At 43.8% G+C, this 15636-nt stretch overlaps 1 protein-coding gene across 1 annotated transcript in view; it reads right to left on the bottom strand.

Moving 5' to 3' along the window:
• Positions 1-1576: 1576 nt before the first annotated feature.
• crb (cell polarity complex component crumbs) overlaps positions 1577-15636 on the bottom strand; it is a 223778-nt gene continuing 209718 nt past the window's right edge. The window contains exon 27 of the mRNA XM_050166508.2: positions 1577-11914. Within this exon, the coding sequence (XP_050022465.1) occupies positions 11687-11914 (228 nt within the window). The 3' untranslated portion in view covers positions 1577-11686. The remainder of the gene's footprint in view (positions 11915-15636) is intronic.

Raw genomic sequence — 15636 nt, 5'->3', positions numbered from 1 at the left:
GCGCATGTGTTCCGAAGAAGACGATTTTAATTTTTGTTGCAGGAACTCAAAAAGAAACTTCTCAACCGCAAATATCCAGAAAAGATGATCAACGATGCTATACACAGAGCGGCAGGACACGACTGTATAGGCTTTCTAAAGGGCAGAAACAAGACCAGTGGCTCCCAGTCGGCTAATTTGATACTCGCACATTTCGCGTCTAACCCTAAGCTCTCAGGCATATTCCGCAAATACTATGACATTCTCACCGAAAGAGACAGGTTAAAGGTGGTTTTTCCTGAGCCACCTCGTGTCACGTATAGGCGTTCGAAAAACATAGATGATATACTAACGTCTTCAAAAATCGCCACTTCTAACCCGACCGGTTGCAGCCGCTGCAATAAAAAACGCTGCAAAGTGTGCCCTCATATAACAGATACATTGACTGCCACCAGCACAGCCAGCCGATTCATGTTCCCAATTAAAGGCCTGCAGTTTCAACTGTGATTCATGTAATTTAGTGTACCTGCTTGAGTGCGGCACTGGCGCATGCAATACATAGGCCAGACTGAAACATCTTTCAGGATCCGTTTTAACAATAAGAGATTGCATGCCAAATCCCAACCAAACCTACCACTCTCGAAACATGTTAACATGCCGAGGTACTCATTTAACAATCTCAAAATAACCATACTTGAATCAGGATTCCGCACCAGCCATGACCGTGAGCTTCGCGTATCTTACCTTATTCATAAATTTAACACTGTCTCGTCCGGAACGAAAGCAAAGGAAAACTAACCTGTCTAACTTTAGATTGAGCAAAAATATACACTTTCCCACACAGTGTACATGTATGATGCCAACGTTTTCTTTTTTTCTTACATGTGGCTTTTTGGCGTATGTGGCTCGAAGTTGTACGCTTAACACCTCAATTTTTAGATAATTCGAGGTTGCACTTGGAGATGCCATGTGCTAAACATCACGCCTTTGTATCTGCATATGTACGTCATTTTGTTTTCACTACGCATAATCATGGTAACCACTGGCACTTACCTGAGAGTCATGTTTGTATATATTGTATCCTGAACCCATCTGCATTTCATTTTTGTTTACCAAAATGTATGTCATTGACAATGATTTATGATGCGCAGTGCAAGTTCTAGTCAGCGCAGATAGTGCACCCTCTGCTCTTGATACGGTGCTTTTAAAGCTGTGTATGAGTTGTTCATGAGTTACTTTACTCTGACGAAGGCTGGTCCAACAGCCGAAAACATTAAGTAAATACGTCTTCGAAAAGGTTCGTCGTCTCTTCCTTGCATATATACATATATATACAGAGAGAGAGAGAGAGAGAGTTGTTTCACTATAAAACTATGAAAATGTAATCGAGTACAAGCAATAAATCATTTGTAAAACGGTGCACATACACAAGTCTCGTCGGAGCTACCACTTACATCTTGACACTGCATGTACTGTTCATTACAGCAGCCGACTGCAAGCCACATTACAAAAAGTTTGCTAACTACCTTGCATATACGCACAAAATAATATGGAACAGAGGCACTTGAAGAAAAGAAAACGAAACAAGCACATCATGCACAATTATAGAGGCCTCACCTTTTATTTTCTTTAGAAGCCTTTGGCTTGACACAATTCACAGAAAAACAACACACATTTCACAACTTTTTTTTTCTACACTATACATCGCTATAAAGTTCAAGAGATTTTCAGTGTTGTGCAAAATTGAAAAGACTGTGCCGACCACTATTCTGGAGCATTGCATTTGTTTTCTTGCACAGCAGCAAGGCACTTTATATACCTTTCTGTAATAAGCACCAGACTGAATTAGTTCTCTAAATGCAAGAGCATTGTGCGCGGCCACTGTGATGCAACAGTTGTAGTGGGGAGATTGAATGCCATATTTCTGTGCAATTGCCACACAGCACAGAAGCTATTTGCTAATACTTGTATAATTGAGTCCCTCGTTTTTCTTGTTTTGTTTTTGTTTTCAGACAGCCCCAACAGACTTCATAGACAAGCAAGTGAGGGAAATGTTACTGCTCTACCATAACTGTGCTAGCCCCAGCCAGTGATGAGTTCTTAATGACACACCTAGAGACTTTGGCATTTCTGTTTAAGCCAAGGTCTTTCACAAATGTATGCAACAGTAAAAGCAAAAAAAAGAAAAAGGAGAAGTTTTTGGCTATATTTACTCATCAACAAATATGTCAATTAATAGTTGCAATGTTTCATGCATAATTTCTAGTGAATGTTTTGTTCCAATTAGTAAGTGAGCGTGAAGCATTCAAGAAAGCATAGTACAGTATCTGTCTCAGATTTTCTTCTTTTTGGACTTTGCACAAGTGAGCTTGGGATGCAAAAAGCTACATTCAACTAGGGGGAAAAAATTTGTTGCAGAAAATTTCCTTCATGCTGCACAAGTAAGCTTAGTAGAGAACCATCAGACAAAGAGAGGAACACAATACAATGCTGTGTTCCTTCTTTCTCTGCTCAGTTGTCTGCAAAGCTGGCTAAAATACAGTGCACTAACTAGCTCAACTGTCCTTGTCAATCTCTTTTTGACCCCTGTGTAGGGTAGAAAACTGGGCATGCCATCTGGGTGACCTGCCTGCCTTCACTTTCTGCAAAGAACTGCCACCACGTCAACTTCTGTCCGTCAACATCCACTGCTGTTTTATTGGCATCTCTGACTTTGCAGCCAATCTTTATTGGCCTGTGCATAGCAAATGCAGCTTATGTACAGATGCTGTAGAGGCAGTACACCTGATCGCGGCTGCACTTGTGAGACATAGCTTTATGCAAGCAGAAGAAACTCGGTCACATCAGTCAAATTATTCAAATGTGATACGATATTGTGAATATCAGCACGAAGGTAGAATTTGGAAAAAAGAAAGACGAAAACATGTACAAGCAACTAGCTTAAACCTGCAAGTTGCTTAAAGGGACCATGATGCCAAATTTCTATCTTGAATTGTGCCTTACATGATAAACCGTTTGCATCCCACAGCAAGCTGGCAAAATTTGAGTGCATTCGGTGTGGTAGAAAACTTTATTTCAATTTTAACCAAACAGCAGTCTGGCAACACTGCTGGGTGATGAAATAATGTGTGTTCGGCGTGGTTGATGTGCACAGTATACACATAGTATCATTTTCGCATGCGAGTCTCAATGATAAAGATTGTTTCTGCAGGCTTCCCCTGGTTTGTGCTGTTTTTATTGCATGAGTGAAATACTTGCGAGCACAATGCAATGGCAATGCCCTTGCTGCACCATTAGGTGCCAGAGTGTGTAAAGCAAGAAGTCTGGCACAGCATGCATACGGTTTTGGAATGCCTTGAGCAGACGACAAGGCAGTGGTCACCCACTTCTTGATGTCGCACAAGGCATGCCAAAATAGCAGTCGCTGTTGGAGCCACTTAGATGCAGTGATCTCAAATAAATATTTCTGGTTAAAATGTGTGCCGAGGGCCCAGTTTCTTTTCATGTGTACAAACATATTGGCCCCTCCACTCTCAGTTACAATGACAAACTGAGAATATTTGAACGACCACGTCATGACCAATTTAACATATATTGTGCAATATTCTCCCATCAAACACGATTTAAAAAGTATTTATCATTATCGATACTTCTTTAAAGTCCATGTAACCACCCACAGTATCAAACTCAATTTTTAAAGAAAAAGATCAGATTAGGTCCCAGGTTTTGTTTAAAGAGCCCCTACCAGGTCCGGCCATTTTGGTATGACAAATGCAGTGCATACAATGTGTGCTAATTATCGTGTCTGCTAAGTATTACGTCCCTAAATGACATGGAAAGAGCTTAAGTTTCAAACCAAACGCCGTTTGCCCTTCTCCTCGAAGGTACCATGCTGCCAGCCAAACAGTTGTCAATCGTGCAAGTGCGCCTAGGTACATGGTAGTGCATTGATGTCACTCAGTGCCACGTGAATTAGTCAAGGCCACATCAGTTTACTTCAGTTTACATCAGTTTACTTTATCTATTGCTTTAATAGAATTAAAGTTCAGAGAAATCATACAACATACAAACTGAATGTTTTTTTACTTTGTACCATACCAAGAGATACGTACGTCCGTTTCGTCTATTTGTTCCCACACCGTGCAATCGTGTACACAGAGAACTAAACTACGCCATTTTCTACAATTTTCCAGGGCCACGATCATGCTCTTTCATCCTCTCACGTCTGCCTCAGTGCTCGTGGTCGTGGCACTGACTTATACCGCTAATCAGGTGTTCTTGTGCAGAGCGTGCAAAATTGTCTGCTGCGTGAAACGAGACAAACGCAACAGCTTGCACGTGAGACTGTCACCAGAAGTGTGCCACTCAGCAAAAACACGAGAGAAAAAAAAAAAGTGAGGCCCGTGATGTGTTCATCAGGCGATCCTCCGGCTCCAGTATGGGAGAATACAGGGAAGGAATTTTGCTTGCAGAAGCTAGACGCGGCAAGTGTAGAGAGTATTTATGTTGGCGGTGATGCATGCTTCATGAACTCATGGGTTCATTAATGAACTAATTAAAAGAATTCTCACTGTAGAACACTCCTTAGGGGGCACATAACTACTTCCAGCGCATAATCAAAATTTGCTATGTGGCCTGGTGAGGAGCCCTTTAAGATTTCCATCTGCCCTTTGTCATTGGTCCACATGCTTTCACAATGTCATTTCCAGAAGTGGCAGCTTGGCGTGACCGACGATACGGAAAGAATTGAATGGAAAGAGGACAGTTACAGAATACAGTCCTACATTTATTCTGCAGGGTGCAACAATCCCATGCCTCATTGCTTCGTTATAATCCTCAGTGCGAATGGCACTACACATTGCACGCTGCACTAACTCCAGCTTGTCCCAAGCCCAAGCTCCATTTGTGAATGCATGTGCAATTTTATACGCAAGGAGCATCCAAGCTCAGTTCTCAACTGGTGGCATTTGTGCAAACCTGGCCCAACCCCAGCAACAGACATAAACCAAGGACCATATTTACAAAGCCATTTGCACATCGGAACACTTTGAAATTGATCAGCACTCATGTGCAGGCCAATCATGACAGCCAATAAAAGAGCAGCCTAGGTAGCACAGCTAATCAACCACAGATTGTTATTACATGTAAACAGCTTCGTGAATGTGAGCTCAAGTGCATACACACAATACTAGCACCTTGCAACGCGTGATGTCTTAGCGCTACTCTACTGCAAACATGTACCCCAGGGGAAACCTATGGCACGTGCTTAAAGGATTCCCATGTGCTTAAAGGATTCCCATGCATACAGCATATATAAAAACATTTCTTTCTTTTAGTGCACTCAAACAGAGGCTAGAAAAAAAACACGTGGAGCAGTTCAGTGGCAGTTAAATTACAGTTATCAAGGCACTTCTTGGCAGCTGAATGCAACAATTGGGGTTGAATCTATCAAGGTTCAAGCAAGGCATTCATACATCTCTAAAGAAACAAACAAAAAAGAATAAATACACAACAAAACATGAATACAAGCATGCTCTCTATATCTGTGCAGAACATGCAATCCACATGGAATGTACACTTGTTTATATACTGCACAACTGCTCTTAAGTGGTGGGCCTTTTATTCAGGACACACACAAAAAAAAGAAGAGTTGGGGGGACATCATAATTTAAGCCACTCCCACAGAACACGCTTCTGGCAGACTTGTAGTTCAGGGCGATGGACTTTCAAAAACTGGCATGTCTCACACACACAGCACCAAAGGTGTGTGGGAAACACAACTTGCCTTCTCCCCTCACATTAAGTTGCATCCACTGTATTTGTAAAGAAATACACCAGGACTTGTTGCTTTGTTCAAGCCCCTGTCATGAATTTGGTACACAATAAGAAAATTTACTAAAAACAAAGCAGTCAAGTTCTAAAGTCAACATGAGGCAAAACTGCCGTTTGACATGGTAACTGCTCTTTAAAGTACCAAAACAGCGTACTTTCGTTTTGCTAAAATATGCACATGAAGGTATATCTGCATGGCAGCTTAACCTTCGAATACAATGCCCCATTCATTTCAGCTAGATGTTACAAATCTTTTACATATGAAAATGCTAATACCACTGGCCAACAGGCAATGTGACTTCTAGTCAGAAAAGAAAAGCGAAATTGCCAGAAGCATGCCGCGAGCTCAGCGATACCTTTGGAAGCAGTAGAGTTCCGTGTACTTTGGAGGATATGGGGAAGAAAAAAAATCACAAAATAACATGCACAAGTTACACACCCGTAGTAAGTTTCCATAAACAATTCAAGCATTGCATTCAGCCACTGAAATGCAACTCGCATTCATTCATATTCATTTAAACTGGTGGAATGTGTTCTTTTGTCTGTAGTAAATAGAAATATTTCTTTAAAAAGTATAAAATAAACGATCACACCATAACTAGCATTTTCACGGTATGAAACCTTCACATCAGACATCAGAGATAGAGGGCCCCAAGCACTACAGTTAAGAGTGAGTTAGCACATTTGTGAGCACAGCGGCAGTGAGAACAAAACAACTGGATTTGGTATTATATTGGAGCAAATCGGTAAGCAAGCATCTGGCTCAGATATCTTCATGTCCAGCCCATGCCCTGCATGAAATGTTTCTTAACATCGGCAAAAAGCTGCAAGCAAACCATTCCAGACTACATGTGCATGAACACGCACCCATGGGGATTAGATCTGGCCAGAAAGCAAGCATAAATGTGCTAAACAGACACAGCAGCATTCACGGCACTACAAACCACAACTTCCTGCTTCCACCATCAGAGCAACGCCATGCAGACAAGATCACTCCTCTTCCCAACCCAAACCACATGCAAGCCACCACGAGGCACTAGCTGCACATTGGTGTGCCATCGTCCAACGTCCAGAGATATCCTGAATATGAAGCACCATTGTGCTAGCGTATTTGGTAAGCAAAATGCGTGATCACAGCTCATGTGCAGGCGAGGACTCAAGAAAAGAAATGTCAAGCTAGTTGGTTGATGATTACAAAACTGCACTGCTTGGAAACAACAAAGAAGAAGACACACATATAACGAAAAGCTGCATGGTGTACTATGGGTCGCCCTTCGGCCTGCTTTCAAGCAATGCAGTTCTGCAAGCACAGAGACTTAAGCTACATAGCATTTATGTAATGCTACTGCAATCAGCTAGGCAGCCTTTTCAAAAAGGCAGGCAAAATGTGAACATGGCATGCTGCATCACCTAAATGAACAGTTAGTGCCATTGTAACATGTTGAGCAGAACTGCTGAAAACACCAACAGTCTCAGCATAACCTACAAGACCTGAGTGGATAGACAATGGCAGCCTGCACTGCGTGGTTGCTTACATGACGAGCTGGGTCAGGAAAAAAAAAAAAAAATTACTGTGCTGACCGGGCTACACACTTTACACAATGGCACTACTGAGGCCTTAGACCATATGGTGACTGCAGTGGGATGTTGCAGCAGTTGTAATTCAGCCAAACACATTTCACATGGCAAGTGTTCCAAAAGCACATGCATGGTGACAAGAGGCAAAAAAAAGAAATGCTGCAGCGTTAACCTCCCTGAGCAATTACAGAAGCATGACAACCTCTAGCAGGGATCTAGCACAATCATTATCACACATGCACACTCATAACCTTATAAGTGTGCCTTCCGACAAAAGACCCAATAAAATTGGTGTGCTTGTTGGGCAAGTGATAGGTATGGGCAACAATGTTCTCAGAACAAATAAAGGAAGAACACAGTGTATGCCCCTTTTTCTCATAGTGCAGTCATTATCTTTGGCAAAATAAAGGATCAGGAGCTCAACTCGGGACAGTTCTTTGTGCCAATGGAGGACAAGGAAGATAAAAGTTGATATTATGGCCTGCTTTAGAGCTGGTAAAGAAAAAAAAGTTTTCTCCCCTCCACCTAACATGTGCTTTTTGACAAACACTTACAGACTGATTGCCCAAAGTATACCAGCAGCATGAGACTCAAGTAGATGCTGAAACTGACAGGTCAGTGTGCAACAATACAGCAAACAAACATTGAAGTTTCCACAAAGCAGGTCCTTGAAGTGCAGACTGAGGGAATATTTTTCTCTCAGTTTTCATCCTACAAAAAGCAGGAAAAGCAAAGCACAATGACCAAAAATCAAAAGCAAAGACTGAGCTGCATGTGAATGTGATTGCTTTTACATAGAAGCGTAGAATGTGCTGTCGTCACATCAGTTTGAGAAGTTTGTGCACTAAATGCCCATTAAAAGGAAAACGTGGGACATCAAAAATCAGGTTGCAAATGCATATGTGCTGCATTGTGCCCTCTCAATGTTGCTTGCACCAGAATTTTTTTTAGTGACTTTTAAGAGACAATCGCACCAATTTAACTGGATGAACATGATGCATTGATACTGAAAGGCTGCAGCGTAAAGAGAAGGCAAATGTCAAATGGGCACCAGCTCAGTTCTCGTCACCTCTGCCTGAGTAACGTTTACAGCCAAACAGCAAGCAGCAACTTGTTGCACCTTGATGAGTGCTCCACAGTTGTTTCAAACTGTGAAACTGTAAAGAGGAGATTCTTGATCACAACTGCTGCAATGGCATCCATATTGCATGATCACATGAAAAAGAAAGCAAGACGAAGCACAGGACACCTTACTATAAGTCAGCATGCACTCTGTTTTCATAGTGCTCGAAGTAAAAACAAATGATTTCTCCCTCACTGTAAGCAGATCAGGGGGTTGCTGCATAACGAGTAAAAGGCCTGATACTGTGTGAAAAACAGTCTAGCTCACCTATATCTTTAAGATGGCCATAAATTGGCTGTAATTCTTGAATTTGTACAGAATTCAGGCCACCATCCACGGATGCCGTAAGGACTGATTGAAAGAATGTTGCTGCTACTCGGTGCTGAACTTTTGACGGTGAAAGACAAGATCTTGAAATGATGCTAGAATAAGCATAATCGCTGCGTCTCGAGGCATGTTATTTGTCTGTACACTTTGCGTGTTCACTATTGGCAATGCAGTACATACAAGAACATGAGGCATAACATCCGATTACCCTTCGTAATCGACAGAACAAACTGTGGCCTTCCGAATGAAGTAGCACATTGCCAACACATAGCACTGAGACAACATGCTGCTGAACAGAGGCAGGAACCTGTGGTAAACATCTTGGTGGATACTTTTGCCAAGAGTGAGGGGAAATCGGCGCCCAAATGACAAGCCACACAAGTGGTGTTCTAGCAAGACAAAATTTGCCAAGGATCACCAACTGTAGTTTCGTGCTAGCAATCTCCAAATGAGCTATTTCATAAAAACACCTCACAGTTGAAACTATAGGATATTCTAGTGTCTCCTTGTAAGATAATACTCAAGCAATAACTACCTCTCATTTGTGCTGTTGATTTAGAGTGCAGGCTTTAGCACTCTTGTGTGTCCAGTGTCCAGTCTCCACACTAATCCCTACATGTCTGAGCTGGAAGTCCCATGACATAAACACTAAGTACATTGTTATGCTAACTAAAAAACTCACCTCCCACGCAGCGTAATTGCAGACTGCAGGAACTTAATAAAAATTAGCAGCCTCTCACTTGGATTAGGCAAGTCTAAAAGCTTCCAATTCTCTGCACTGACCTTCAAAGTGCAGAAGTTCAGGCCAGTTGATGTAGCATTTTCAAGAATAAAACAGCTCAATACACAAAACAGAGAGCCAGGCAAAGCAACATGAGCGCTTGTGTTGTTTTGTCTATTTCTCTGTCCTGTGTATTGAGATGTTTTGTTCTTGACCACTTTGAAAGCCTTGTGCCATTTCTATATTATCCAATGTGCTGCCTTGGTAACTGGCATGGTGATGACAAAAGGCACACAGCTGTTGCACATACTTTACAATAAGGTTTGCTTTGTACACAATAAATCTCATATGATAGCATTTCATTAGTATCTACAGAAAGCCAACATCATATAGGCGCTTTGGCAAGAGTCGCACATTGAGTGTGCTGGACGGAATGAGGAAAAGCGCATCAGTAATATCTAACCTTTTTCTCAGTATTATACATGCAGTGAACAGAAATATAAATCTGAAAAAATGCACCCATACATCTCTGTATCAGGTAACAGTGCTTCCTTAACAGCATCTCTGAAAAGAGAGCGTAAATCAACATGTCTACATAGAGTCATTGCATTGGCTGAAAAGTTATCTTTGTAGGCAATGAAAATATGTGTAGAAGGCCCATTCCAACAAGTGTGACACAAACAAGCACAGCCAGTTTGTAACGAAGAAAACAGGCAGCTAATGGGACAGCAACACTTGGATCTGCATGTGCCATTAACTCTGCTTCACTCCGGAGTCCTGGCGTTGACAGCGATGTCTGCATTTTGCACCAAAGGCAATGCAACTCACTGCTCATAGCACCATAGGAACTCACATCTGAGAAAGCGTGTGGCAGAGTTCAAAACATTTCATCAGTCTTCTGCACACTGTCAGCTCATCTTGAGTTTGAGTTGCCGTGCATCCCAAGAACCCTCCACAGTCCAACAGCTGAAACCTTGTGGCAGGTTATGTAGTCTGTTAATATGCACATCCCACAGCACATCAGAGTCACGACAAACTTTTAAAAGAAAAATAAAGCACAAACACACTTGGTCCCATGGTGCTGGTGGTCATAGCTGCTCTTCTAGAGCTCCAGGCACATGTGCTTGGCTTGAAGAGAAGGCAATGTGGTGCTGATGGGATCACGATGCCATTGCCATAGCGACAAAACAACTATTATGGCAGTGGTGACATCAGTATCGAAGCAACACGAAAAACGAAGGTCGCTATCTTCAACTTGACTCTCAAGCCAGCAAAGTTTGGTGTTATGGAACTCTTGGCATGAAAGTCATGCCAAAGTTGACCACTTGGGACAATGATGCATCGAAGGGTGTTCTGTACAGGCACACAAAAAGAAGCATATTTATCACTGCCAGTAAGAAATGAAACCAGAGTAATTCAAAGATGGCATGACAGGCTAACTCGGCACTGAAACTTGAAGTTGTCATTGCTAAGATTGAGGAGTTACTCAAAATGAGTAAAACAGCCACACAGCAGAGGCTTCTGCATATGCAATAGTTTCGTCATAATAAATGAAAACCTTTCCTGAAGGAAACAAAAAAAGGAAAAATAACATGCCAGCTCTGAGAAGAAAAGGTGCAAGCCAGTACAGTTGAGTGATCACAAGAAAACAAAATTATGGAATCACATCTGCAGAGACATGGTGATAAAACTGTGGTAAAGATGGTCTCAGAACTAAGATTATTTGACAAGTAGGAGAAACATCTTGGCTCAAATTCTAGGAAAAAGAAATATTGGTCTTTAAGCGAACAGACAACTTCGTATTGTGTCACATGAAGAGCCCAACTGCCTCAGTTCATAAGTTCAGTGCAAGAAAGCCAGGCTGGAACTTTGTTGCCAGAGGTGTGCAGACGTGGAACAATTCAACAATGCCTTCCCAGCACAAAGACATGCATAGTGAATGAAGTGTCATGCCTTCACTCCAAGAGACCGCAACGTAGTCTTTTCTGGATCAATAGGACCTGTCTCAAAGTAGACGTGCCGTTCAAAGTGAAGCGAAGCTAGCACAGGGACACAGCAGCACCACTACCACCACCGCCGCACCACCAGCGGTGGGCAGGAACAAAACCACTGTCTGTTAATCCCCCTCATATCAGCCTCTCCTCCGGTGGAGGCTTCATCACGGGATTCATCTCGACGCGCGCACCAAACATCTCCTGGTTGCTTGGGCTGTAGGTGCCACGGGTTGCACGCTTCTTCTTGGCCATTCGCAGGAACACCGTAGCCCCCACAATGAATGCCAGCAGGAACACACACGCCACCGTGAGGCCAATCACCAGCTTCAGGTCTGTGCTGTCCAGCGAGGCACTGCTCACCTGTGAAAAGCAGTGAGACGAGTGTGAAAGAAGGCACTCACCTCATTGATAACCAGTGCTGTACTGCCAGCGAGTGCATTGAAACATAAAGTTGCCTGCATCGCCACAGCCTGCTGCTTTCAAAGGTGTTCAAGGATGGTCACACCACGAAAATGTCTGGTGAAGTGCACATAATTTCAGATTTCACATAACATCAACAGAAACTGCATGCAAAATGATCATGTTGAAACACGCACATATACACATATGCACAGACAAAAAAAAAACAAGAAAATAAAAGCACTCCAGAGAAAGAGTTGACATCTAATAAGCCATAACATTACAGCTAAATTGGCTTTCATGAAATAACAGACATAATGAAAGCAACACAGCTTCTCTTGTAGGCTTGCTTAATGGCTTCAATCTGCAAGACAGCAGGTTTTATGAAGGAGACACTCTTTAGCATTATCAAAAAGACTTGGCACCCACAGCGATAGACTTTCTGTGTTTCAAAACAAGCTGTAGAGCACAAAAGAAGTCATGGAGCAGAGTGCAAACAAGGCCAAGTATAACAATGCCTATAGTCAAATGTTCAACAGAACAGTCTCATGCTGTCAAATTGCACACCTTCTATACATTTATTGCCTCCATTAACTGCTGTGTACACACTAGAAATATTATCCTGCACTGAATTAGAATAATATGGTGATGGAAGGGGGAGGGGGGGGGATTACTATGATGGCCTCTCACGGGATGGCAAAGAATGCCATGTGCACTTTCACAAGGTGCGCAAATTTCCCTTGAATGCTACAATATGAAAGCAGAAGTACCGTATATTCTCATATATGAGCCACAGTTCTTTTTTTTATTTCTTCATAAATCTGGGCCCCAATTTCTCAAGTGCAGCCCACACACAAATGAAATGTAAACAGATTAATCTGACATATACAACGACCAATTCTCCGCATGCCCGTTTTCAAACATGCCCGATAATTGTGACACCTCCGTGGCACCGGCACCGCCACGTGCCCGAGTCAACGTATAAGCATGTCTGAAATTTCGGATGAGAAAACTCTTCGCCGTCTGACTTTCCAGACTTTTTGACATGGTCGAAGGCCCGAAATGGCGTTATCGAAGCCACCACCGCCGCGATTTTGATTATCTCGCTGCTTTGAACAGGCGCTCTCATGCGCAGATCCGCTGGCAGCCGTAGCAGGTGGCCACCACCGCAGCAACGCTAGGCCTACCTGCTTCGACGTTCGCTACCAAGCTTCTTGCTGTTCGATGCCATGTCTTTCAGCAATGGCAGTGGATACGCCTTTGTAATCCTCGCCAATGGCTTTGAAGCACGGAAAGCATGACGCATTGCGTAATGCTGGTTTCGAAAAGTCAGCTTCGCCTGGATATAGCAATGTTACGCGGTGAAGCATACTAAGAGTGGGACGGGGCAATTGTCACGGGACACAGTATGTATTCCTTAATTATACACGTGTACTAGCCGTCACGAGCACCGATACACCTAATACGTGTACTGGCAGGCCTTCAGAGCTATTTCAGACATGCCTGTGGCAATTTGAGCTCTTGGGGGCAGTAAAGGCATGCATTCATTTTTTCGGACTGCCTGATTTTTCGGACGTTCTCGCGGCACCTAGGGAATCCGAAAGATCAGACGTTGACTATACCTTCAAATACCTACAAGCTTGCTGCTGTGTGCGACGACCTTGGGAAGCCTTCATTTTAGCTTCGTTCATTACCCCACGCATCGTTGCTGACACATAGGTGTAGAGTTGGAGCAGCTGGAATCTCGTTTACCACAAGAACACTGTTATAAGATGAAGCCATCAATGGACAGTGGCTCAGACGTTGCACTGCACATAAGTCGTGCGATGAAAAGACCTATTGGAGTTACCTCGCAAAACGTGAATGGGGTGAGAGCGCCAGTGTATGTTTCAGCTGGCACAGGAGCGATGAAAGCTTACTGTACAAATACCGTATTTACTCGAATCTAGGCCGACCCCGATTCTAAGCCGACCCCCTAAGATTCGAAGCCAACAAAAAAAATATATATCACCTCGAATGTAGGCCGAACAAAAAAAGTGAGGACAGCGTTCACAAAATGCAAACAGCATTTATTGAATCTGAACGTGCAGAGCTCATTCAACGTCGTCGTCGCTGCTAGACTCGTCGCTGTGTTCCTTGTCACTGTCACCTTCAAACAGTGCACTATCTTCGGTACCGTCAAGCGCATTAGATATGCTGCACTTTTTAAAGGCACGCACGATCAAAGTACCTGGGATGTCGTGCCACGCTGCAGCTACCTAGCCCGCCAGCTGCGATAGCGATGCACGTTTGATGCGGCCCTTGCCGTTCGCATGTGGTCTTCGTCAGTCAACCAGTCTGTGTAATATTTCCACATACCATCCTTGAAAGGTTTGTTGATGCAGACATCAAGTGGCTGCAACTGGCCCGTCATGCCGCCCGGTATCACAGCGAGGTCTGTGTTCGCTTGGGCGAGAGCAGCCTTCACGTTGTCGGTAAAGTGCCCACGGTAAGAGTCGACGACAAGGAGCGAGTTCTTTGTCAAAAGGGCTCCTGGACGCCGTCGCTACACAATCTTAACCCACTGTTCCACCATCGCACCCGTCATCCACCCGTTCTCATTTGCCCGCACAATGACATTTCTTGGGAAAGTTTCTCGAGCAGGCAGTGTCTTCCTTTTAAATATCATATAAGGAGGGAGTTTATGTCCATCAGTTGTGCAGCACAGCATCACAGTTGCGCGCTGCTTCTCGTAACTCGCAGAGCGCACCTTCACCTCCTTGGCACCTTTTTCATTCACGGTGTATGCCACTGGCATATCAAAATACACAGCCGTCTCGTCGGCGTTGCCGATTTGCCCAAGGTTGTAGCCTGCCGCTTCTCTCTTTCGCAGCACATAGCACTGAAAAGCTATCAGCTTTTATCAGCTTTTCTTCGAAATCGTTTGGCAGCTTCCGGGTGATTGAAGTGCGACGTCGGAGGCTGAAGTTGAAGCGCTTCATGAATTTCTGAAGCCAGTCCCGGCTGGCTTTGAAATCCTTTGGCGTTAGGCCTCGCTCCCTCGAAAGTTCCCTAGCTTTCGCTTAGAGCACTTCTGTTGTCACTGGAAGGGCAGCTACTCTCTACGTTCGAACAAAGTCAGCCAAAACTGTCTCCACTTCGTGGTGATGGCCTTTCTTTGGTCCGCTAAATGCCATCCTCATTGCGGCGCACGCAAAGAGCTGCTGTCGTTGTCCCCTCCAACGACGGCCATTTTTCTCGTCGATGCCGAAGTCCTGCCTGGCTTGAAGGTTTGACGACGCCTCTGCAATACGCCAAGCACCAAGTATTCATCCATTGCCACGTAATATGCACCCCGAGCATGACAAAGGGCGGCGCAAAGCCCGTGTACGATACATTGGCCACATGCTTGCAAACATCCCGGAAACACATACTTTATACACGGACACATCACGCACTCAAGAGGGCTATACCTTGGTAGTTTTGGATGGCACCGAATCCCTGAGAGACTCTGCTGCAATGCGCGGAACAAATGCCGCTTACGAAGAAATTCTTGCTGTTGCTCTTGCAATTCGATACGCCATCCGTGTTCCTGAGGAAGTGTATATATTGACGGACTTGCAACAGGCATGCCGGGCGTTCCTATCAGGACATGGCATCCCGAGAGCAGCGCACCAAATTCTCAAACAGATCCCGCAAAATAC

This window comes from Dermacentor andersoni, chromosome 1, assembly GCF_023375885.2.
Source record: "Dermacentor andersoni chromosome 1, qqDerAnde1_hic_scaffold, whole genome shotgun sequence".
In the NCBI taxonomy this organism is placed as follows: domain Eukaryota; kingdom Metazoa; phylum Arthropoda; class Arachnida; order Ixodida; family Ixodidae; genus Dermacentor; species Dermacentor andersoni.
The sequence above is the reverse complement of the archived record's forward strand: the minus strand, read 5'-3'. Positions and strand labels throughout refer to the sequence as shown.